The following is a 26,100-nucleotide window of genomic DNA, read 5'->3' on the forward strand; positions in this document are numbered from 1 at the left end:
ATTTTTCACAGGTACAAGTGTATCTGTGGCACTAATTTTAGGTATCTCTCTTTAACACCAAAAAGTTTCACGGATCCCTATGAAGATACCTGTTGATGGAAAAAAATATGTATTACCAAAGACTGCTCTGAATTCAGGAATACTTTAAGGTGAATGTGTACTTTAACATGTTATTAACATGTTATTTAAATTTGAAACTATGTGTAAATGAGATATCATTTATCCAATCCATAGACAATACTCAGTGTACATGTGGATCCAAACACACCCCTGCACTGAGTGTTTCCCCCTGGGCCCTTGCCCCTCATTGTAGGACTTAACATCTGAGTGGTTGGGGGGAAAAAGCAGAGGTGGAAATACAGGATGGTGCCCAGGCTTTTGGTGTCCTTCACTGGAATGATGACACGAGGGGAGCGGCAGGTTTGGGAGAGGGACAGGCACACAGTTTGGGAGAGAGACAGGCACACATGTCTCTAGAACATGTACGTTATATTTTAAGCTCTACAGCATTGTACTAATATCCCACCCTAAACCTTGAAACATCCTAGCCACGCCTGAGGGATTTGCTAGGAGAGTGTTGAGGGCACTTGGAGGACGCGTCAGACAGCCTGGACCACTGAATCCAAGTTTCTTGAGTCCATTCTCAGAAGCCAGAGAAGGTTCAACTGCTCCGTCATCAGGGTGACGAAATTCTCTGATATCCAAGCAATAGCTAAATGTCTTTCGAGTGTTCCCTTGGTGCCAGGCCCCGTGTCAGAGCCCTGTTACGGGGGTGCCCACGGAGAAACGTGTAATTAAATATTATGTAATGCAAAATGGTTGTGGTGGTCCTAAAATATGTCCACATATTCTGTGATGCTCCTCCCTCCAAAAAGTAGAATCTAATTCCCCTCCCCTTGAATGTTTGCTAGCCTTAGGGACTCACTCCCAACAGATAGAATGTGATGGAAAGATAGTGTGTGACTTCTGAGTCTGGGTCATAAAAGACTCTGGGCTTCCTTCCTGTCTCTTGCACCACCCATTCTGGGGGAAGCCAGCTGCCCTATCCGGGGCCATCCAAGCAGACTGCAGAGAGGCCCGCACAGGGAGGATCTGAGACCTCTGCCAATAGCTAGCACCAACTTGCCTGCCATGGGCCGTGACCCATCTGGGAAATGAATTCTCCAGCCTCAGTCAAGCCTGCAGGTGGCTTCAGCCCTCCAGGCTTCTAGTCTTCCAGCTGAGGCCCAAACACTGTGGGGCAGAGACAAGCCATGTCCTGAATTCCTGACCCACAGACACGGGGAGATAATAAATTATAATTGTTTCAAGCCACTATGTTTTGAGGTAATTTGTTATAGCTCATATACAATGATGGCAGGTGGACACACAGAGCACTAAGGGAACACACAGAATGCAGAATTAGCTCAATAAGAGAGGTCAAGGAGGCTTTCTGAAGGAAAGGAAATTTGCACTGAATCTTGGAGGGTGCATAAGAATTGTCCAGAAAGATTGGAAGGGTATTCAGGCATAGGGCGACAGGACAGGTAAAGGCCAGGGAGGCTTAAAGGAATGGAGCGTGGGGAAGAGCTACATAACTTACCCCCTTCGAATAGGGTCCCAAATGGATGGGCTTGATACCTGGTTCTGCTCTAGAATAACTATATTTGTTACAAGTTTCCTATTGGCAAATATACTTAGCATACGATTGGGGGTCTGACCTTTTAAATCTGTTGACCTTTCATGCAAAGAATTTCCGAAGTTCAAGCGTCTCAGACTATACACGGTTTGACGTAATTTTTTTTCAACATTGGAATACTTCATTTTCTCGAAAGAGGTTTCTGAACCTAGACAAGCATCAGAATCACGTGGGAACTTTTAAAAAATCAGATTTCTGGGCCTCAACCCAGAGCTGCTAAATCTTATCTGGGTAGGGCTCAGGATTTAATCCAAACTTCTCACTTTACAGATAAGAAAAAAAGACTCAGGGACAGAGTTGAGACTCGAATCCTGGCTTTTCATTTGTTTGTGATCTTGCTGCTGTACTCCTCTGCTGTCACCAGAGTTTCTTCCTTTCTCAGCATCATGGCCAATCCCAGCTGTGTGTTAAATATTGTGTGAGCGTCAGAGGTTTAGCCCACAAGGTAGATCTTGATATTCACATTCTGCCTCTCCACAATCCATAACAAAAAGAGAACTTGATATACTATCAAATTTTTAGGTCTCTTACTTTAAATTTTTTTGTCCCTGGTAAGTGGTTAGGGCTCCTCGTTTCCACTGCAGGGGACATGGGTTTGATCCCTGGTCGGGGAACTAAGATCCCACATGCCACGTGGCACAGCCAAAAAAAAAGAAAAAAAAAATTTGTTTTGGTGTCCTAGCTTTCACTCTTCCTCTCAGCCACACACCTTTAAAAAATTGAGGGAGTTCCCTGATGGTCCAGTGGTTAGGACTCCTTGCTCTCACTGCCGAGGACCTGGTTCAATCTCTGATCTGGGAACTAAGATCCCACAAGCCTCGCAGCGTGGCCCGGAAAAAAAAAAAAATTGAGACGTAATTCCTATACCACAAAATTCACCATCTTGAAGTATACAGTTTGGTGGTTTCTAGCATATTCATATAAATGGACTCATACAATACGTAACCTTTTTGTGTCTGGATTCTTTCACTTAGCACCGTGTTTTTAGGGTTCATCTGTGTTGTGTGTGTCAGTACTTCTTTTTTTTTTTTTTTGCTGTACGCGGGCCTCTCACTGTTGTGGCCTCTCCCGCTGCGGAGCGCAGGCTCCGGACGCGCAGGCTCAGCGGCCGTGGCTCACGGGCCCCGCCGCTCCGCGGCATGTGGGATCTTCCCGGACCGGGGCGCGAACCCGTGTCCCCTGCATCGGCAGGCGGACTCTCAACCACTGCGCCACCAGGGAAGCCCTCAGTACTTCATTTTTATGGCTGAATGATATTCCACTGTATAGATAAACCACACTTTGTTTATCCACTCATCTGCTGATGAACATTTGAATTGTTTCCACTTTTTGGCTATTACGAATAATGCTGCAATGAACATTCACGTATACGTTTTGGTGTGGACATATGTTTATTTCTTTTTATTTTTTATTTGCTTGCGGGATCCTAGATTCCTGACCAGGGATTGAACCCGGGCCCTTGGCAGTGAAAGTGCACGCAGAGTCCTAACCACTGGACCGCCAGGGAATTCCCTGGACATATGTTTATAATTCTCTTGGGTATACACCTGGGAGTGGAATTGCTAGGTGATATGATAACTCTGTTTAACTTTTCGAGGAACTGCCAAACTTTTTTTTTCATAATCATGTATATTTTTACATTGAGGAAATAACACTTTTTTAAAGATTGAAAGCCACTTACCCACAAGGGGAAAAATAATCAGAAATTATATCACTCAGAAGTAACACAATTTAGAGACTAAGTATGGAGGTACACTCACATTTACCTCTTCTCCTTCCTGAAACCCCACTGAAAAAATAGTTTAAAAATTTCTTTTAAGATATGAACCCTCATGGATAAAGAAGACAAAAAGGAGAAAACGATAACAAAATGTTTTGAAATTGAAAAGCAGATGGACCACGGCAAGTGACCCACAGCAGACCAAAGAAAGCTAAGACCTAAGCTAGCAATGGGGGAGCTCAGTAGAAAGCTGACCTGGGTTGCACAACAGTGTGAATGGACTTTTCACTACTGAACTGTATGCTGGTTAAGGTGGTTAAGATGATAAATTTTTTGTTAAGTGTATTTTACCCAATTGAAATTAAGTTGATAAAGAAACAGATTCTTAGCTCCCCTTCTTCACCCTGAACAAGATGGCGGTCCCTCCTCCAATCGAGGGTGAAGATGTGATGCTGACTCTCTGAAGAGGTTCAGCAAGAGGAACTCTGGGCCAGAGGATGTAACACAGCTGAGGGCAGGGGTGCTCAACGGGGCCAGCGAGACCTCCAGCAGCCCCTCTCCCTTCATTCACATTTCTTAGTGCTAGAAGCTACGATTATGACCTCTGTTCCCACTCCCACACCCCCACTGATGATCTGTGGAGTCCCTTCTGGATTAACTGATGGCTCAAGAGAAAGACCTTTGGATACTGACATATAAATGGAGAGCTGAAGGTCACACCAGCCTTTGACCCTAAGAGACAGAAACCAAAGCAACAAAGAGAAAAAAAAAATGACCTTGGGAGAAGCAGGAGCAGAAGAAAATCTTAGAGAAAAAATTAATATTGTTAGTTGTTGGGTAGATAAGACTGATATTTCATCCTTGAAAGAAATAAAAAATACCATGTAAAAGGAACATTCAGAGAACAACAAAAAAATCTCTTAAAAATTAAAACTATGGTACTGAAAATGAAAAATTCAGTAGAAGCGTTGGAAAGTAAAGGTGAAAAAAAGCTCCCGGATAGTAGAACAAATGACAAAGACACAAAATAATGAGAAAATTCAATGTGGCACAAATGAACCTATCTACGAAACAGAAACAGACTCACAGACGTAGAGATCAGACTTGTGGTTGCCGAGGGGTGGTGGGGTGTGGGGAGGAAGGGATGGATTGGGAGTTTGGAGTTGGTAGATGCAAATGCAATAACATCTAGAATAGATAAACAACAAGGTCCTACTGTATAGCACAAGGAACTATATCCAATCTCCTGGGATAGATCATAATGGAAAAGAATATTTAAAAAAAAGAATGTATATATATGTATAATTGAGTCACTTTGCTGTACAGCAGAGATTGGCACAGCACTGTAAATCAACTATACTTCAGTTAAAAAAAAAAAAGAAAAGAAAAAGGAAAAAGAAAATTCAAGGATCCGTTTAGGAGATTGATCCAACATCAAAAAACTAGACAGGAAGAAATTATCAAAATAAAATAAAATAAACCTCTAGAAAAATTGCCAGAATTGAAGAAACTAAATTTCTAGGTGGGGAGGCCCCACGTGTCATTGAATACATTGAATTAAAATAAACCCATATGATGGCAGATAATCTTGAAATTTCAGAATGCAGAAGCCAAAGCAAAGATCCTGCAAGTTTATAGAAAGAACAGGAAATCAGAGTGACTTCAGATTTTTCAACAACATCATTGAAAACTAGAAGACAATAAAGCAATGCCTTCAAAATTCTCAGGAAATATGCTTACAAAAAATCATTATGCTGTACACCTAAAACTAACACAATGTTATATGTCAATTACAGCACAATTTTTAAAAAAGCAAGCCTTCCATGGAAAAGCATATTAGTCTTAATACAGTTTATTGAAAAACTATTATCAAAAGAGACTGATAACAAAATTTAAGAAAAGGTCTGAGGAAAGATGATTGAAAACCTAGAATTCTGTACCTCGCCAAACTATCAGTCCAGTTAGGGTAAAAGACATTTTCAGGTATATGAAGTCGCAAAAAAATTATCTCCCTGGCACACTTTCCCAGGAAGCTGTTGGAGGAGAGGCTCCAATAAGATGAAGGAATAATCCAAGAAAGAGGAAACAGGGCTCAGGAACAGCAGCAGGGGAGAGAGGTGAAAAGTGTCCCAGGATGACAGCTGGGTCGCAGCCTACAGCAAACCACCTAGAGTCACCTAACGGGATGAAGGGCTACAAGACAGATGTCTTCAAGAAGATTAGGCTGGGGGACTTCCTTGGTGGCGCAGTGGTTAAGAATCCACCTGCCAGTGCAGGGGACACGGGTTCGAGTCCTGGCCTGGGAAGACCCCACGTCTCGGAGCAGCTCAGCCCGTGCGCCACAACTACTGAAGGCCGCAGGCCGAGAGCCCGTGCTCTGCAACAAGAAGCCACCGCAATGAGAAGCCCACGCACCACAACGAAGAGTAGCTCTCGCTCGCTGCAACTAGAGAAAGCCCTTGTGCAGCAACGAAGACCCAACGCAGCCAAAAATAAAAATTAAAAAAAAGAAAGATTAGGCTGATCGATCACCTTTGCGATACGTACCTGGAAAACTAGACAAACAAAAACTTGTTAATTTGACAATTAACTCCAGGGGAAGAAAACTCCAAGAAAGAAAACACAATCATAGTCTATCACATGGCTCAGCTGTAAATAATATTTGTATAATAATAATAATGTTATAAACACTGTATTCTGCTCTGACCAAAAATTAGGATATACTTTTTTTCAGGGAGGATGAGGGAAGGGGAAGAGTTGTGCATATGTGTGGATTCAGGTGTCAGAGTTAAGCTCTCATTTTCTGTTTTAAGAAATCATATCTAAAACTGAACAAAATGGAGAAATAGCTTCACAAGCATGCTGTTTAGAAACAGCGAGGTACATATCAGAAGGAACAGCTGAAAGACTTGAAAATGACTGAATCTGAGAAGCAGGTGGAGAGTGTAATGAGGTGAGGTTGCCTTTATTTATTTATTTTTGGTCGCGGCTTGGGGCATCTTAGTTCCCCGACCGGGGATCGAACCCAGACCCTCAGCAGTGAAAGAGCAGAGTCCTAACCACTGGACTGCCAGGGAGTTCCCTGGGGTTGTTTTTCTTCAGGATTAGTCTTTGACTTTGTATTTGAGTATTTGACTTTTAAAATGATGTATGTGTCTAACTTGATAAAAATAAAAACGAATTAATTAAATCAAAGGCCAGGGGAAGGAGCAATAAAATGAAAGAGAGATTTAGGTGGAGCCGTGGAACATTCTGTCCCTTTGCATTTCAAAGTAGGGGCAGGGCACATCAAACTATATAATATGTGCAATGCATAATAAAAGATAGGATTTATATGGGACCAATTATAGAGCAAAGATGAGGAGAGACAGATGATGAGAGAGAGCAAGTGATAGAGAAATAGAGAAAGGAAGGAAGGGGAGGGTGAGAGAGAAACAAATGCTAAGACACAGAAAGATATACCCAGATGCACATACACAAGTGAGAAACATGAAGAGATACAACAGGAAGAAATCCACCAGTACGCTACTGGAGTGTATACCCCGCATGTGTGCACACAACCAAGTGAGGACAGAAACCGAAGTCTTCATAGGTAACATCTCAAGCTTTTGTTAAATGGCACAGAATTAGATTATTACCACTACATATCACTTCCACCACCACCATGAAACTGAAACTCCTCCGCTTTCAAGACTCAGCTGAAGACTCCTCTTCTTGGGAGGCTTCTGGGCCACACCAGTCTGGAGCCACTATTCTGTCTCCTCAACTTCTAGAGAGAGAAGGTCTTGCCTTACCACTCACTTGGGGGAAAAACATCATAGATGGCCTTGTGACAGTCTAACATAGCTATAGTAAGCTGTTGCTGTTTAGCTTTCCAGTGCTCACATGTTGCTCTTCAACTTGGTTATAAGCATATGGCGGACAGAGGAGCCAATCCTTACTCACTGAGGAATCTGCCACAGGCCCAGCTCCCAGGGAGGCTTTGAATTGGAATACCTTCTCTGCCATTCACTTGCCGTGTGACTTGGGGCAAGTTACTTGACTTCACTGTGCGTCAGGGTCCTAAATCTGTAAAGTAGAGCTAGTATGGGGTTGAATTATACTCTATTGCCAAAATTCTACCATAGTTGACCAACAAAAATGGCAATTTTATAGGGTTCAACCTAATAAAACTGCAGCCTCTTAGGTGGTATGTGGATTAAATGCAGTGCCTGTAGGGCTTCCCTGGTGGCCCAGTGGTTGAGAGTCCTGGGCCCGTGAGCCACGGCCGCTGAGCCTGCGCGTCCGGAGCCTGTGCTCCGCAACGGGAGAGGCCACGGCGGCGAGAGGCCCGCGTACCGCAAAAAAAAAAAAAAAAACACGGCCGCTGGGCCTGCGCGTCCGGAGCCTGTGCTCCGCAACGGGAGAGGCCACGGCGGCGTGAGGCCCGCGTACCGCAAAAAAAAAAAAAAAAAAAAAAAATGCAGTGCCTGTTGAATCGCAAGCAAGCACCACCCTGCTGCACGAAACGTGGACCTGGTAGTAAGCCACTCAGACCTTGTGGGACAAAGGCAACACCCTTGGAATGCAGAGCAACCAAGCAGAAAGAGCAAGAGCCTGGCCCTGGATATCCTGCAGCCTTCAGATCTGCTATGGACCGCTTATGTCTAGATGCGTATACGAGCAAGAAATAACTTCCCATTTAGGTTAAACCACTGTTGTTTGGGTCTATTTTGAAGCAGTTAAATTGATATCCTAATGAATAAAAGGTGTGTGTGAGAGAGAAAGGATGCCAGTATCTCTGCCTCGGGAGACTGGATGTGATGCTGTTGAGCCGGCAGCCTAAGACACCACAGGTGGCTTGCGGGGAGGATAACGAGTGCAGGAAACTGACCTGTTCTCTTGGAGCCCAGGAGAGAGGTTGGAAATCCTAGTTTGGGAATTACATGTGTGTATGTGATTACTGTAATCTTGGAAAGGGTGTGATCATTCTGGGAAGACCTGTAGATACAGAAAAAAGAGACTCTATTAGCCAAGTATATCATGAAACGGTGAGGCTGCTAATGACCATGGTTATTATGACCACTGCTGAAGCCCTTCGCCATGAGCCAGGCGGGCTCTGAGCTAAATGCTTCAAGTGTGTCAGTTTAATTCTCAGGATAACCCCTTTGCTGGATATCATTAATCCAATTTTACTGACGAGAAAACAGGCTTAGTGGATGGCAGAGCTGGGTTTGAACTGAGGTCTGATTGACTTCAAAGTCCACATTTTTAATCCTTACTCCATAAATCTAAACATAGTTTTGGTTTTTTTTTTTAAACTTGTGGATGCAGGCATATAGAGTTGTCAAAACTCATCAAACTGTAGGCTTGAAATGGGTACCTTTTGTTATATGTAAATTATACCTCGATAAAACTGATCTAAAAAAATAGAAACGTGATTTCAGAGCTTTCATTGTGCATGCATCAGGGGTCAATAACCAGTTGTTAACAGGACAGAATATGAACATAAAGCGTTAGCAAGTGATAAAGGTTAGAACTCAAGGAAGATTTTGTGTAATTCCCCACCCCCACCCAATCTGAGTTAGAAATAAGAAGTCTTACCGGCACACTCAAAAACATACAAAAACTGGTGGATGAAATAAAGTTGTTAGGTTTTACCACAGGAATCTCAAGGTACCACATTCTAAAGGTTAAGATTTTCTAACTCAGGGCTTCTTAACCACAAGACACAAGGTTTTTGTTTTTTTATTTAATTTGTTTATTTTTGGCTGCGTTGGGTCTTCGTTGCTGCGCGCGGGCTTTCTCTAATTGTGGCGAGCGGGGGCTGCTCTTCGTCGCGGTGCTCGGGCTTCTCATTGCGCTGGCTCCTCTTGTTGGAGAGCACGGGCTCTAGGCGCGCAGGCTTCAGTAGTTGTGGCTCGCGGGCCCTAGAGCGCAGGCTCGGTTGTTGTGGCGCACGGGCTTAGTAGCTCTGCAGCATGTGGGGTCTTCCCGAACCAGGGCTCGAACCCGTGTCCCCTGCATTGGCAGGCGGATTCTTAACCACTGCACCACCAGGGGAGTCCCAAGACACAAGGTTTCTTGACCTCAATGCTGTTGACATTTCAGACCAGAAGCTTCTTTCAGACCAGGTGCTGGTAGGGGGACTGTCCTGTGCATTGTAGGATATTTAGGCAGCCCGTCTGGCCTCTACCTGCTAGATGCCAGGAGCAACTCCATTTTCAGTTGAGACAACCAACAGTATTGCCAGACGTCCCCTGCGGGGGGGCGGGGGGCAGAAGCGCCCAGTTGAGAACCATGCAATTAGCACATCACCTGGGTGGTAGAGTCTCCTCTTGGGCCGCAGTACCACCAGAGTCAGGGACTCTTGTCCACTGGGCCTACCCAGGGTGCCACAGTCACTTTTCTGGCCACCTGAGCTCATTCCACTCACCCTTCTGGGAGGGACAGCTGTTGCTTGCCTCCTTGGCTGGATGCCTCTGCAGCTGCACCCCGTCCATCCTCTCCCTGAATTGATCTGGTGGTTCGATGCTGTTTCTTCATCTGCACCAGCAATGGCTGGCCTCGCTGCTGTCCTCTTGTACCTGCCCCCACTGCATACACTGTAAAGCCCAAGTGGACTCCCCTTCCAAGGTGTAAAAAGCAGTGGTCTGTTGGTGGACGGGGCAATGCCCCTTCTCCCAGAGGGGCACCCCCGCACTTCAGAATGGCAATGGAAGGGCAATCCTCCATCCATCATGGGAAGGGTGGGCTGGGGGCAGCCCTCATTCAAAGCAATGATTGAGGGCAGCAATGCTGGGTAGGCAGCCATCTATTCTCTTCTTGGGAAGGATGTGGATAACACCCCCCCTCCCCAGCAGGGAATTCTAGAAGCCGACTCTCCCTGTTCAGGTCTGTTCTGTGGTCAGGGGCCCTTCCCTCCCCGGGTGTATGGCTTTGCCTCTATAAGAAGTTCCTATTAGGAGCTGTCTTCTTTCTCTTGCCTTAGGACCTGCTAGGTGGGAAAGGAAGAAAGAAAAAAAAGGAGAGGAGGGGAACTTTTCCCCGTAGACCTTTCCACTCACCCACCCCAACCTCAAAATCGAGGGGGGAGGTGTCCTCCATTTTTTAGATTTCCTTATCTCTAAGTAGACCAACCATGACAGTCTTATGACCCAAATGCAAGGATGCATTTTATGTTACTAAACGAGCAAAGTGACTTCAGATCTGAATGGGCAGTGAAATAAGTAATATATATATTTAAAATTTTCCCTCTGGTTGCTAATTTTTCCAGAAAGTCTCCCCTCATGACTCTGAAATTTCTGGAATGTGTACATCTCGCGTTCCACCCATCCCTGGGCTTTAAGGCAGGAATGTCAAACACAATCGGCATAAGGTCACCAGTTGGTCAGTGGAAATTTTTTGAAATGGTGGTGACACCAATCTCTGGTGCCTCCAGCCTGCGGTTTCTGGCTCCCAGCCATTTTTGGTGGCAAAAGATTGCCCTGGGGTGGTGGCAGAGGCCAGTGGGTGGCCTGGATGAGTCCCCAGCCAACAATGCTCCTCACTTCATCCTGGGGGCAGTTTGGACGTGGCAGAGGAGCAAGCAAGAATGGAAGCTGGACCCTCAGAACAGGCTGCCCCTCTGAAGGAGGCACCTGAGTCTGAATAGCAAGCGACTCTAACTCTTGGTGCCTATAAACCTTAGAGGCACCCTGAGGAGACAACCAAGCACAGGGCAGGGAGTGTGAGTTATGGGACCAAAGGAAGCAAAGATAATGTGTCAAATTAGACGAGACAAAGAAATAACCACCAGTTGCAATGCCTGGTTCTGGATAGAATCCCGGTCTGAAAATCACATGTTGAATATGCTCCAGTGTGATAGCATTTGGGAGGGAGATCTTTGAGAGGTGATTAGGTTTACATGAGGTCATGGGGGTGGGGCCCTAATCCTTAAGAGGATTAGTGTCCTCTGAAGAGAAAGAAAGACTAGAGCCGCTCTCTCCACCATGTGAAGACACAATAAGAAGGTGGCTAGCTGGCTGCAAACCAGAAAGAGACCTCTCACCAGGAACGGAATTGGCCGGCACCTTGATCTTGGACTTCCCAGCCTCCAAAACTGTGAGAAATAAACGTCTGTTGCTTAAGCCACCCACTCTGTGGTATTTTGTTATGGCAGCCCATGCTGATTAAGACACCAGGACACTTTGGGGCACAATTAGGGAAATGTATATACAGTCTGGATATTAGATAAAATGAAAATCTATTGGGACTTCCCTGGTGGCGCAGTGGTTAAGAACCCGCCTGACAGTTCAGGGGACATGGGTTCGAGCCCAGGCCCGGGAAGATCCCACAAGCCACGGAGCAACTAAGCCCGCACGCCCCAACTACTGAGCCCACGTGCCACAACTACTGAGCCCACGCACCACAACTACTGAAGCCCACACGCCTAGAGCCCGTGCTCCTCAACAAAGAGAAGCCACCGCGATGAGAAGCCCTCGCCCTGCAACGAAGAGTAGCCCCCGCTCACTGCAGCTAGAGAAAGCCCGCGCACAGCAACAAAGACCCAAAGCAGCCAAAAATAAATAAATAAATTTATTTAAAAAACAAAAAGAGAAAATCTATTGACATGGGGAAGTAGAGACCATTAACGGAGAATAGCGGCTTTCAAAACAGCATGTGCAAGATGATCTCATTTTGTTAAAAAATATATATGTGCATAGGAAAAGTCCTGTAATGTTATACAGTAAGCTGTGAAATGGTAACCCCTGGGTGGTGGAAATATGGTGTTTATTTTTTTTCTTCTCAATATTTGATGACTTTCTACAATGCATACATATTGCTTTGTAAAAATAAAAGGTTATTTTTAATTAGAGAGGGAGTGTGGTCTGGGAGGGGCTTCGTAGATTGTTTGATCCCAACCCTCATTTTTTTTCAAAGGAGGAAAATTTTTGATTCATCACACTGACCTTTAAAAAAACAACAACCCTTTTTATTGTGGAAAATTTCGAACAGACCCAAGCGTAGACAAAACATTCTACCAGCCTCAACAATGATCAACTCATGGCCATTCTTGTTTTATCCCCCCTCCCCTCCCGACCCAATGCACTTTCTCCCTTCCCTTTTTATTCTGAAGCGAATCCCAGACCTCACATAATTTATCCCATTAATATTTCAGTACTGTCTCTTTAAGGACTCAAAAATACACAGCCACGATACATTATCATGCCTAAAAAATTAATAATAATTCCTTAATATCATCAAATATCCAGCCAGTAGCCATAATCCCAATTGTCTCTTAAATGTAAGAAGTCAGTTTATTTGGTTGAATCAGGATCTAAATAAGGTCCATAAATCACAGTGGATGATATGTCTTTTGCAGTCTCTTTTAATCTATGGGTTGTTGCTCCATCTCTTTATTTTCCCTGGTGATATATTTGTGGAGGAATCCAGGTGGTTTGCCCCGAGGTGATTCCCACAGTCCTAATTTTGCTGGTGTTCAATGTGTTCTCCTCTCCTCTGTACTTCCTGTAATTGGCAGTGGCATCTAGAGGCTTGATCATATTCCTAGGTTCGATTTTTAGGGGGCGAGAACACTTCATAGGTGGTGGTGCATTCTTCCATCAGGAGGCATAGAATGTCTGGTTGTCTCTTATAAGGTGATATGTGATGTTAGCTGCTGTTGAAACTCAATACCTGGATCCATTCCTTCAGGGTGATGCTCGAATTCTAAAATTCTATCTTTGTTCATTAGCTGGAAGAGTTCTATAAAGAAAAACTTCCCTTCATCGGTGATCTGATAAAGGCAGATAGATGCTTGATTTTTCCCTTTACTTACGAGTTTTCAAAATAATGAAGTGATTCTCTGGCATCCTCCAAAGGCGAGCAATTTTTCAGCCATTATGAACTCATGAATTTAACTCAGTCCATTGCAGTTCTTACCCTTCCTGACGCTCCAATTATCCCATCCTTTGGCCATTGGGAGCCTCTTCAGATTTGCTCCTGAGTCTTTTTGATGTGATCCTAGTAATCTTTGATAGAAATCTCTCATCAGAGCTGAAACATGATCTCAATGGGTAAAATGGGCCATGAAAGATAAGGCAGGTGTTATTTCTGAGGTCTTTTTTTTCTCTCCCCTGTGGTTCGAGAAGCATTCCCTCCCCAGTAAAGGTGTCCCCGACCCAGCTCCTGTCTCCCTCTTGACTTGAATGTTCCAGGGCCCTCTCACCTCTGGCTGTGCTGCCCTAGAGTTCCCTGCTTTGCTGGGGTTTCAAAAAGTAGAAAGTCAGCGTTGGAAGTGCTTTGGTGACCCCAAGGAAGGGATGTGGAGTCCCAGGCGAGTTTTACCAGGTGTCAGACAGGCAGGCCTGGGTCCAGGCTGACTTCCCAGGGGATGCTTATCCCTCCGGATGCTATGTGAGGTTTATAATTCCAGCACACCCTGTTCTTTCAACTTCTAACTCTTCTCAGGCCTTTGATCTTGTACACCTAGCAGAAGGGCTGTGTACCTCTGACTCATGGCAGCCTCAGCTGCCTGGCTTTGCCTGAGCCCCTCCTACCCTGACTCTGTCACTCCAGCCTTGCTGAGGTTCTGGTCTCTTTCTCATCTCCCCCATCTTGGTCTCTATCCCTACCCCTCTCTCTTCAGCCTCAAAGGAGGCGCTGTGCTATCTTATTCAACCTCAACAACCCTCTCATCATTGCCATTCTATAGATAAGGAAAGTGAGAAACTTCGCTGTTAGTGCTGATCTGGGACTTGAACCCACACACGCCAGCGCCACGGTCCCTGACCCCTCGCGCCTGCCTCTGCTTCTCGTCCCTGAGCACTGCTTATTTTTCTTTTTTAGAAAATAATATCTATTTTCTGATTTCAGAATGAAGACATACACATAAAAATTCAAGCAATATACATTTTACTATTTTTTAAAAGTAAACTTAAGTCCCCTCCCTTCTCAGACCTCAGAATCATCACCATCAACTATTTGGTGTATTTCCTTCCAGACCTACATAAACATTGGTGAAGAAATGATTTTTCTAAAAACGGGCTTTCTCTGTATGTACTTTTCTGCACGTTGCTCTATTCACTTATTAATTTATTGGGAACTGCTTCTTGTGTTTAGAACATCTATATTTCCTGCATTCTATTTAACAGTTTTAGTTTTCCACTGTTACCATAATGATTTAGTCAGTGCCATACTGATGAACTTTGGGGTTGTTTCCAATTTTTCATTATTTCAAACAATGCTGCAATTAGCACCCTTGTGCATTTAGCTTTGCACACCTGTGTAACTATTTCCAGAGGATACATTCCTGGAAATGGAATTTCTGAGTCAAAACCATGCACATTTAAGGTTTTCGTAAATATTTTTAAACCGACCTCCAGAGAGACTGTATTAATTTACATTTACACAATGAATGCCTGTCTTCTGCACATACTTGCCAGACTCATGTTACGAACTTTTTTCAGTTTTGTCTGATGGGTGAAAAGTGTTTTATTACGGTTTTATTTTGCATTACTTATTGTTAAGGTTGAGCACGTACGTTTGCTGGTAGTTTCTTTCTTTGGTGAATTGTCTGTTCGTGTCCTTTGTTTGCATTTGCTGGGGTTTTTTCTTTTTCTTATCAACTCACAAATCTTTCTTAGATATTGTATCAATCTTTTTAATATGTGTTAGAAATAGTTTCCTAGTTTAATGTTTCTAGTTTGACTTTGCCATATAGAAGTTTTCGCTGTGAATGAGATCACATTTAAATGCCTTTTGGTTTATTTGTTAGTTTTTTTTTTTCTAATTTTTATTGGACTATAGTTGATTTACATGTTACTGGTTTTCATATCATTTTAGAAGGGCCTCCTCCCAGCCAAGGTTATAAGAATGTTCACCCACTTCTCCCTTTTAATATTTTGTTTTTACATTTAAATCTTTCAGTGTAATGAATGAAATAGAAATCCAGCTTCCCACACTCTCCCTTGACTAGCTAATTGTTCAAGAAACAATTATCAAATAATCTTTTCCCCGGTATTCAAGTGCCACCTTTATCGTGTACACGCCAAATTCCCATGTGCGTTTGCTGCTATTTCTGGACTCTGTTCTGATAGATTGCGCCATTCCTGTGCCAATCCCAGCTCACTGTGCTTTCAATATTTGATAGGCCAGGTTCCCCCCCTTACTCATCTGTTTCAGAATGTTCTGGTTTTTCTCATTGTCATTCTGGATAAACTTTTGAATTGTTTTGTCAAGTTTCCCAAATTATCCTTTCGAGATTTAGAGACTTCATTGAATTTACTGATTTAGGGAAGACTTACATCTTTTACAGTACAGTCTTCTTATTTAAGAACTAGTTATTAGCCTGCTTATTCAAGTCTTCCTTGGTTGAGTAACTCCAAGTACTTTAGTTTTATTGATTAATCGACTAGAGGTCCTATACTTTTCTTGCTAAAGTACTCTTAGATATTTTATGATTCTTGTTGCTCTTATAAATGAGATATTTCCTTCCATTAATTCCCTAACTAATTATTAAAAAGCTATTGGGAATCCTGCCATTTTCGACAACATGGATAGACCTTGAAGGCATGATGCTAAGTGAAATAAGTCAGACAGAGAAAGGCAAATACTGTATGATCTCATTTATATGTAGAATCTGAAAAAAAAAAAAAAAAAAGAAAGAAAACCAAACTCATAGATACAGAGAGATTGGTTGCCAGAGGTGGGAGGTGGGAGGTGGGGAAAAATGGGAGAAGGTGGTCAAAAGGTACAAACTTCCAGTTATAAGGTAAGTCAGTCCTGGGGAGGTCATGTACAGCATGGTAACTGTAATTAACAATACTAGATTCTATGTTTGAAAGTTGCTAAGAGGGTACATCTTAAAAGTTCTCATCACAAGAAAAAAAAATTGTGATTATTTGTGGTAGTGGATGTCAACTAAACTTATCAGGGTGATCATTTCACTATATACGTATAGTGAAATTTAAAAAAAAATCAATAATTTAAAAGCTATTCCTTGCTCTTAACTCTTATCTCTGTCCACACCCTCTCTATGGAGCTCAGTCTTGGCCTTGAGTACCATCTTTATGTTGATGACTCCTAACATCCACAGTCTGGTCGGCTCTCCCGAACCATCACCGTCTTATCTCTAACTTGGTATTTCCTAAATTTCAAAAACTCTCACACCACTGTCATAATTTTTCACATTCTGTATTCCACCTGTACTGTTGTTTATTTGCTTACTGTTTTTCTTTAAACCAATTCATTAAAAATAAATCTAGCCTTGGGCCTCCCTGGTGGCGCAGTGGTCGAGAGTCCGCCTGCCGATGCAGGGGACGCGGGTTCGCGCCCCGGTCCGGGAGGATCCCACGTGCCGCGGAGCGGCTGGGCCCGTGAGCCGTGGCCGCTGAGCCTGCGCGTCCGGAGCCTGTGCCCCGCAACGGGAGAGGCCACAACAGCGAGAGGCCCGCGTACCGCAAAACAAAAACAAAAACAACAACAACAACAAATAAATAAATAAATAAATAAATTTAGCCTTATCTTGTGCAGTAATTGCCGTGAAATAACAAGTAGTATTCTGATGGGCTGATTATAATTTCTCTAATATGCATGAATATAAACACAAAACTAGTAAAGCTTTTAAAAAACGTTCTTCATACCACTAAAAAACATCTCTGGTATCATCCATTGCATTTTTGAACCTCTGGTCTAGCTGGTAACAAACCTGAATATTCACCATTGCTTCAGAGTAAACATTCTTCCCTGGAAGTCCCTCTCAACCCCACTTTCCATGCTATGTCAGGCTGATCATTTCCTCAGTCACCTGAGCGCCAAACTTGGGCTTCGTGGATACCCCCTTTGGCTCCTTCACCCCCGTCGGAGGATGTTTTCTTTCAGCTGCATCTTGCAAACTGTCCCTTTACCCTCCTTTCTCCCAGACACTCGTTTTATCCTCCTCCCAGGATTCCTTCCTGAGGACCAGCCTCTTGCTTTGAGGCCCCTCCTTCTGTACCAGCTTCATCAAGGTTGACTCACTGCCCTCAGCATTATTTAAACACAGTAGCTGTGCCCATCCCACCACGGCAGATAATCGTGACACGAGCTTGGGACCTTCCCCCTGCTCATCCAAACCTTACCTGTACTTTTAGGCTCACTGTGCCTTGTCGGAGGAGTCCAGCTCTCTCCCTCTCCTACTCCTGGAGCACTGCCTGGTGTCGGCTCAGGTATCTCACCTCCCTGAATAGACTACAAGCTGCTTGAGGACAGGCTTCAGTCGGAACGTTCCTTCTGCATCGGCGCACGGCCACGCACACATCAGATGCTCAATTAGGGTTTGCTGAGTCACTGCACGGTGGCGTTCCCAAAGACTTTCCTCCAACTCCACCTCTCCCTCTCACGTGCCATAGTAACCCGCCCTGCACAACCTCCGGCTCCCACCAACCAGGGGCAAGAGTGAAAACGGGACAGGTATAAGAAAGGCGGAGCGCACTGAAACATAAGAAGCCAGTTCTAGGATCGTTAGTCTTTTAATATATTATTCTGAAAAGAAAGGAATTAAAAAAAAGTTCCTGACATCTCTTCGGGGTTTTTTGTTTTTTTTTTTTTGCTTTTTAATTTAAATAAATACCCTGCCCGCCCCCCACCCGCGAAAATTTCCCTCCTATCCCCCCCCACCCCAGGTGCCAGACCCTCACCCCGGAGCTAAGTAAGATGCCTGCTTCAGAGCAGGCCAAGCTCACTACCAAATACTGGCGACTTGTACATACTGTAAATGAGCCCTCTGGCCCCCGGAGCCCCTCCCTTCTCCTGCTCCACTCCCCACTCCAGACCTGTCCCTAGCTTTGGCGGGGCGTGGATGGCAGGGCCTTCAGGCGTCGGGGAGAGTGCCAGCTTGGTTCCCTTTACTTGCCTGCGATTCCCCACTCCCTGTTCAGGAGTAGGTCAGAAGGGCCAAGGATTGCCCCCCCCAGCCCCAAATAAATAACAAAATAAACAGCACCTCCCCCACTCCCCACTCTCTAAAAGAGCCCCTCTACCTCTCACTCTCGGGTCCCTGTCCCTCGCTGACCCGCCCCCCCTTCTTCCTCCCTGACCCTTCCCTCCTCCCCCACGCTGACCTGGGCTTGGCCTTCGACCTCTCAAGAGGAGGGCTCTGCTTGGCTCAATGGGAAGAGCGGCGGAGGGCCTCACTCCCGACCTCAAGCCAACCCTCCCCCAAGTTTCTGGGGGTGTTGCTTGGCGCCCCCAACCCGATGGGCCCGGCCGACTCCCCGTCGCGGGGGCTAGGGTGGAGAGCAGGTGTTCTCCCCGGCTCTCTCTCACCTGGTCCTTCAAGCGTCCCTCTTTCGAGGCCGGTCTCCCCCGCCCCGCTCCCCGGTCCCGGCGCCCCGGCCTCCTCAGATGGCGGTGTCCCAGAGGACTGTGTGCTGCCGGCGGCAGGGCGGGGTGCCGGACTTGCGGGGCTCAGGCCCGCGCCGCCAGCTGGGGAGGATGGGCATGCTCTCCTGCTTGCAGAGGCCGCGGTCGGGCCGGTGGCGCGCCTTGATCTCCTTGCACACGCAGCGCTTGCGCTCGATCACCTCCAGCAGCTTGCCGTCGCGCTCGCGGGCGGCCTGGGGCGGCAGGGGCAGCGGCAGCGCAGGCTGGGTCTGTGCCCCTTCCTCCCGCCGTCGGCCCCGACGGGGATGCGGGGGGGAGGGAGGAATAAGGGGGTCAAGGACCTCAGAGTCACCCGGCCCTGTCCCCACCCACGAGCGCCGAGGCCAATGCGTCGCCCAGAAACAAGTCCTCTCTTGCCCCCAAGGCCTCCGTCCTCTCCCCCTGCGCCCTGGTGCCAGGCGGGGCGTGTCTCACCCCAGGAAGGGGCGCCTTTTCAAAGCCGTCTTCCCAGCAGGATGCATTTTTCCACCCAGAGGGGATGTCTCTCTCTAAACGCAACGCACAAAGGCGCACGTCGGCCAGTGGCGGCCCTGGCTGGCTACCCGGGATCTCCCCCACCCCCTCGCTCTCCAGCCGTCCCCGTCAGTCTGCGGCAGGCCCCGGCCTGAAGTCTTGCCTTTCTTCCCTCACCTGGGCCTTCTCGCCTGCCTGTTCCTTCACCTTCACAAATAAAATGCCCAACCCCGTCGCCCTCCTCACCTGGCTCGGGGCATCCCTGGGCTGGCTGCAGGGCCGGGGCGTGTGGAGCGCGGCCTGCCGGACTCCTGAGGTGGAGGCGGAGCGGCCCAGGCGGTAGCCTCCTGTGAAGTCTGGGGCAGAAGATGGAGGGGTGAGAAGGGAAGGGGCCTCCACGTTCCCCTCCCCCAGTTCCCTGAGGACAGCCCCCGCCAGGCTGCCCCCGACCCCAGCCTCACTAGAGGAGGAAAGGGGTTGGAGACGTGGTATTAGAAGGTAGGGCCCAGGGTGAGGACCCTGGGAGATTCCCCCCAGCCCGCCCATCTGTGTGCTGGTGCACGAGGGCAGAGCGTGTCACCTCCGTTGCGGTGGCAGGCGGGGAAGGTCTGGCAGGGTATGGGCAGCGCGGTGCGGCTTCCTCCTCGGTCCCCTCCGTGGTGGATCCTGGCCAGCAGGCCCTCTGCCCCCTGGCTCCTCACTGGGATCCCTGAGGCCATAGAGCCTTTGTCCTCATGCTCCACCTTGCCTGGGCCCTCGGCACTGCCGTTCCAGGCCTGGACACTGTCCTCGACCTCTGCTGGGTGACAAGGAGAGCTCTGAGACTGTACAAGGGGAAGGGTCTTGCTGTCCCCCCCAGCTACACACACCGCGGCCTGGGTGGACCAGGAGAAGTAACTTGCCCCGTCCCAGGTCACAGCTGGGAAGGGAGGGGCCCTGCTTCACACAGAACATACACAGAAGGAGGGACGCCAGTCCTGGCACCACCCCCGGGCTGAGAATCATAGATATTTGCTGCTGCCAAACCCTTTTCCCTGTTCAGAGGGGTCTCCCCTACCCCAGTTTAACTTCAGAGCCCCTCCAGCCCCAGACAGTGCCAGAATAAACACCGTCTGAAACAGAGACCAGGGGGGCTGTTCCCTAGGAGGAGGAGAATTCCCAAAGCCGGGAAGTGAGAAGGGGGGCATTGGGGGAAGGGCTGCATGTGAACTAAGCTCATCTCCGAGAGTAAGCCTGGCAGAGCATTGCGTTGCCAAGCAACGGTAGGGGCCTCCCTCTCCTCTCCCTCCTGTCTGGATGGGTTGCCATGGTAACGGCTGGGAGGCAGCTGTGTTTCGCTCCTAGTGTGCGCACACTCACAGACACACACCCCTGCAGCCCAGCGAAGGGAGGGGCAGGGAGTAGGGCGGGACAGGGCAGGAGGAGGAGACCGGATTCTACCCCGTCCCCATCCCAGGTCTTCCTGCCCCCCGCCCCAGAGCACACACGGGGACCCCATCCCTTCAGTCTGCTGCATGCCCCCATCCCTCTGGTCTCCCAGAAAAGTTCCCAGTTCAGGACAATGGGCTGTGGCTTCCAAGTATGCCCTTCAACACCTCCCCCAAATCATCACGGACATCCCTGGTCCGCCTCCCCGTCACCCCCTCCTCACTCACTGTCCAGCTCTTTCGCCTTCCTCCCGCCATACAGGACCTTCCTCTGCAGAGCCCAGCCTGCCCCAAACGTCGAGGCGCCCATCTCCTCTTCTTCCTCCTCTGGTGTCCCCGCGCTGGCGATGACGTGGGCACAGGAGAGGCTGGCAAAGGCCCCCCCGTCGGTCCCTTGCTCCTGCAGCTGGATCTTGACCACGGGGGCTGGAGCCCCCATTCCACAGCCCTTATTCAGCACCCCCCCAGCCTTGAGGCTCTCATAGGCAGGGGGTCTCTTGAGCCCAGCTGCCGCAGCTGGGTAGGTCCAGAGAGGGGTCAGGGGGCCTGCAGTTGGGTCCGGAAGGCTGTGCGGGGAGGCCAGGCAGGCGCGGTGGTGGAGAACCCCAGCTGTTGCGCCCATAGCCCCGCCATGGGGGCTGGACTTCCCAGGCACGGGGGGCCTCGAGCGGGTGCACAGCATCCCGTGGAGGACTGAGATCTCCTTCTCCGTCTTTGGCTCCCCAGGACCCAGGGGCGGACCGGTGGGCAGGACGGAGTGCGTGGTCACCTTGACTGCTGAGTACACCATGGTGTAAGACACGGCCTTGTCCTTGGGGGGGCCGGGGAGCAAGGCAGCCGGGGCAAGAGGGGCTGCCGGCACCCCTGCCGCCTTGGGGCAGATCATGCTGTGGGAATTGGGGAGCTCCCTCTCCCCCCGGGGCTGGCCAGAGCCCTGGGGCGGCAACGGTGTCGAGTGGCTCCGGGCTCGGCCCGAGGGTCCCAGCAGCAGCAGGCTGGCAGCCGGAGGCGGGGGCGGTGGGGGAGGCGTCTCCCGCTCCCGGGCAGGCACTTGGGGAGCTGGGGTGGAGCCGGCTGGCTCCTTGGAGTGGCAGAGGACCGGTAGCCTCGAGACCCCATCGGCAGGGGCTCGGGAAGCAGCCTTGGCCTGGGGGAAGGCCAGGAGTGGAGGACGGTGCTGGAGGAGGTTGGGGAACGGTGGCGGGATTTCACAAGGAGTGGTCTTGGTGGGCGTCCCCTCCCTCCGGCTCGGGAGGGCTGAAGCTGGACGGCGCTGGGTGTGGAGCTGAAGGGCGTGAGGCTGGTGCGGTGTGGAGCTGGCCGTCAACGGAGGGGCCCCATTGGCGCGGCCTTCCCCGGCCTCCTCGGGCAGCGGGTACTTCATCTCCTCGTATATGGCCTCGCTCTCTTCTGAGTCCGAGTCAGCGCCAGCCGTTGGGGTCGGCCCCACCCCACCCCCAAGAGGGGGCCCAGTCAGTCCCCCTCCACTCCGCCCTCCTCCCCTGAAGACATCCCCCACCATCTCGATGTACACCGGCTCTTCTTCCTGGCCACCCACCTCAGGGTCCCCAGCTGCAAAGGACCCCCTACTGAGGCGCTGAAGGGGCGGGTTCCCCCCTCGAGGAGAGGTGGCTGGGGGACAGGACTCATCAAAGGAGACAGAGAGGTGGGTGTTGGGACTTCGCCTGGGCTTCTGTGGAGGAACCTTCCGGCCCTCGGGGGTTGGCTTCTGTGAGCCTGGGCAGGAGTGGGAAAGAGAAAAAGAAACCGGGCTCTAAGCTGGGGAAGGAAATGGGGAGACCCACTGTGACCTCTTGACTCACCGGCAAGGACATTTCTGCCTCTTCATTTTCCCCACGTCCCTCAACTTACAGCCCCAGTGGGTTCTTTTCCTACCGGTCTGCCTCCCATCCTTCTAATGAACGCCCCAGAATCTGCAGCTCCCACCCTCAATTCTCCCCGACCCTCAAGGCCCTCCAAGGCCACCCCTTTCCCGAGAATGAACTTTTCAAGGAGCTTCCCCTGCCCTTGAATGGTTCATCTCAGGCCCTTCCAAAAAGGAACCCCCCCACTCCTTCTGAGAATGGAACCTTCCACTTCCTTGGTTCTTCCCTGAATGAACCCTCCCGGCAGGCCTCCCCTGGCCTGGAATGGATCCTCCCAGCTCCCGGCTCCTTCTGGGCAGGGGTGCTGGTGTCTCACCTGCTTTCTTGCTGGGGGGCGTCTCTGCCCCCGGCCCTGCCATGCTGAGCTTGGTGCTGGGGTGTCTCCGGGGCTTGGCCGGGGGTCTTCGGGCCCTCGGGGGTTGGCTTCTGTGAGCCTGGGCAGGAGTGGGAAAGAGAAAAAGAAACCGGGCTCTAAGCTGGGGAAGGAAATGGGGAGACCCACTGTGACCTCTTGACTCACCGGCAAGGACATTTCTGCCTCTTCATTTTCCCCACGTCCCTCAACTTACAGCCCCAGTGGGTTCTTTTCCTACCGGTCTGCCTCCCATCCTTCTAATGAACGCCCCAGAATCTGCAGCTCCCACCCTCAATTCTCCCCGACCCTCAAGGCCCTCCAAGGCCACCCCTTTCCCGAGAATGAACTTTTCAAGGAGCTTCCCCTGCCCTTGAATGGTTCATCTCAGGCCCTTCCAAAAAGGAACCCCCCCACTCCTTCTGAGAATGGAACCTTCCACTTCCTTGGTTCTTCCCTGAATGAACCCTCCCGGCAGGCCTCCCCTGGCCTGGAATGGATCCTCCCAGCTCCCGGCTCCTTCTGGGCAGGGGTGCTGGTGTCTCACCTGCTTTCTTGCTGGGGGGCGTCTCTGCCCCCGGCCCTGCCATGCTGAGCTTGGTGCTGGGGTGTCTCCGGGGCTTGGCCGGGGGTCTTCGGGTGCTGCCGTCCTCTGTGAGACCCCCCCCGCCCCCCCCAGGCCCGCCCCCCACGCTGTCCATGCTGCCCACCGAGTGGCAGGAGAGGGAGCGTGGGGCCATGGCGCTGCGGCAGGGGTGGGGGGTGTGCTCTTGGGAGGCGGGCATCGTCATGAAGCCCATCCTGAGCGAGCGGCGCAGCGAGGCGACGTCCCGCACGCGGACCCCCGGCCCTGGGCCGGCCCCGGGCCCCGCGGAGCCTGCGGGAGCCCCCTCCTTACTGGAGCTGGGGAGAGAAGGGCCAGATGGAGCAGAGGTCGGGCCTCAGGCCTGGGTCCCCCCGCTCCCATACCCCAAGAGGGGTTTGCAACCCTGTGGCCTCCCAGGTAGGAGGAGGGGGGCCGGGGTGGAGGTGGGGGGAGCCTGAGGGTCCACAGCACTAAAGTAGAAGCTTCAGACTGAATTTCTAGGTTTTGAAAAAGGCAAGGATATGGAGGGCAGGGATGAGAGAAGGGGTGAGCCTGTGTGCAAGGGAGCATTCCTGGAGCTGGCCGACCCCAGCCTGGGCATCTCTGGTGCACACACACGTGTGGACAACTTCGTACGTAGACATGCAAACCCAGGCAGCGCAGCCCCGCCTGGCACATGCTCCTGCCACCCTAGCTCTGCTCCTTTTCTCTCTCACGCTGGCCCACACATGGCCTCTGGCCTCCCTTCATGGCTGGCTGCTGCGGCCTCCACTCCCACACCGCCTCCTTTCCCAGACCCGGGCTGTACCGCCGCATCCTCAGAGCAGCCTCCCCCGGCTGATCCTTCGTCCTCCCTGCCTCTCTCTCGTTCTTTCTTTCCCCCTCTCTCCCTCTCCCTCGGCGCTGTCCTCTCTCTGTCACCCTCCCAGGCTCGCCCCCCATTCCCTTTCACTGTCTCTGAGCTTCTGTGTGAGTGAAGGGGGGGCGCGACTGGCAGAGAAGAGGGGAGAGCTGCTGGGGGGGTGGGCTCTCATTAAGGCCCTGTCTACTAACCCTTCATTAGGGAGAGATCAGTGCAGTGATAGCTCTGATTAATCTAATTAACAACAAGAATTAAACTCCACAGTTTTGAGGAGGGAGAAGGGAGCAGGGAGGTGGCTCTGACTCAGGCTCCGAGCGGCTGTGCCGTCAGTGGGAATGAAGAAGAGAAGGGAGCAAGACGGAAGAGGCCAGGTGCCAGGTCCCCGGGAGGGCAAGGAGAGGGGGCGAGCCGTGTGTGTGTGTGTGTGTGTGTGGGTGTTGTTTCCCAGCCCTGGCTCCTCTTCAGGGCCAGCCTGCCTGTCCCCCACCACACACAGCCCCGTCACTGGGAGGGGGCCAAATGGATTGTCTCTGGCGCCCCTCAAATGACCCATCCCTGGACCATGAGGGCAGCACGGCCTGCCCCTTCCAAGGTCAGGTGACAGGGGAACCAGGAGCCAGGCCCACACTGACAGAGAGGAGGACATCACAGGCCAGAGGTGAGTCAGGAAGGAGTGTCTTGGGCCTCTGGGGATGGGGAAGAGCCAACAGGGTGTCCCTGGGCTGGAAGACCCCTGAGAGGCCAGGGCAGGGGCTGGAGCCAGGAGCCAGGAGCTGGGCAGGGACAGGGCGTGTGCAATTCCAGCAGTTCTGTACTGAGCACGGGCTCTGAGATCAGACTGATGACCAGGCTGTTGGAGTCAGGAAGGCGGAGGGATGTGGCCCCGCCACGAGGGAAGCAGAGGTGGGACAGGCGAGGGGGCAGTCGGGGACTGCGGCCTTACCTCCTCTTGGCCTCCTCTTCCTTGTGCTGCCTCCACTCCAGCTTGGTTTTTCGGTAGAGGAGGTTCATGTCGTGGGCCAGGAGGCAGGTGCTGGGGATTCCTGCTCAGCACCACCAGGCCCGGGGGGCGACCCTCCCTGGGTCCCGGATCCACTTGGTGGGGGGGAATGGAAAGGAAAAAAAAGAAAGATGTGGGGTGGTCGGGGCCAGGAATGAATGAGAAAGAGAGAGAAAGGAGCAGAGATGTGACTCGGGTCCTCGGAGAGAGGAAAACAGACGGAGGCAAAGAAAACCCAACACCGCCTCCAGGACCCACACACGTACAGACACAGACGGACATGTATCCAGAGTCACACACCCTGACAAAGGTGTTCAGAGCCACAGATACACACTCTGGAGAGATCAGACAGACACAGAATCCCATCCTGTAAATACATCCTGATCCACCACACAGACAGGCCCCAGCAACCTACAGCAACCCTGCAGCCACACAAACACACATTCAGACCCACAAACCACCGGGCCACAGACCCATATCTACCAACAGAGGACCAGACACACTGACTGGCATAGGTAAACACAACCTAGGAACAGCCAGACACACAAACATAAATACCCCGACACACCCACAGCACACACAGACCTCCAGACACACACAAATCGGCTGCACGGAGCTGGACGTACCTATAGACAAGGAGTTATGCCGGGGCCTACTTGCCTACACTGCACCCCGCTGGGGAAGGGGGAGACAGTCAGACTCCCCACCCCCTTTTGGGGCCTGAGGCTGGGGGGTGTCATGAGGTCAGGGCG

General features: G+C 50.1%; 1 protein-coding gene across 1 annotated transcript; it reads right to left on the reverse strand.

Moving 5' to 3' along the window:
• Positions 1-18,739: 18,739 nt before the first annotated feature.
• On the reverse strand, positions 18,740-25,359 carry NYAP1 (neuronal tyrosine phosphorylated phosphoinositide-3-kinase adaptor 1). Its single transcript, XM_024126217.1, has 6 exons — positions 25,292-25,359; positions 23,448-23,803; positions 20,891-22,399; positions 19,816-20,031; positions 19,482-19,591; positions 18,740-18,991 (listed from the first exon to the last, which is right to left on the reverse strand). Exons 1-6 carry the CDS (start codon positions 25,357-25,359, stop codon positions 18,740-18,742), a joined length of 2,511 nt encoding a protein of 836 aa, XP_023981985.1.
• Positions 25,360-26,100: the final 741 nt, after the last annotated feature.

Source organism: Physeter macrocephalus, chromosome 14, assembly GCF_002837175.3.
Source record: "Physeter macrocephalus isolate SW-GA chromosome 14, ASM283717v5, whole genome shotgun sequence".
Classification (NCBI taxonomy): domain Eukaryota; kingdom Metazoa; phylum Chordata; class Mammalia; order Artiodactyla; family Physeteridae; genus Physeter; species Physeter macrocephalus.

Bases quoted from the DNA above. Each gene is read 5' to 3' on its own strand.
- NYAP1 (XM_024126217.1), bottom strand. From the start codon at position 25,359: ATGAACCTCCTCTACCGAAAAACCAAGCTGGAGTGGAGGCAGCACAAG. The intron at 22,400-23,447 runs GTGAGACACCAG...ACTCCTGCCCAG, and splicing joins GCCCCCCAGCAAGAAAGCAG to GCTCACAGAAGCCAACCCCC. The intron at 20,032-20,890 runs GTGAGTGAGGAG...GTCACCCAGCAG, and splicing joins GAAGGCGAAAGAGCTGGACA to AGGTCGAGGACAGTGTCCAG.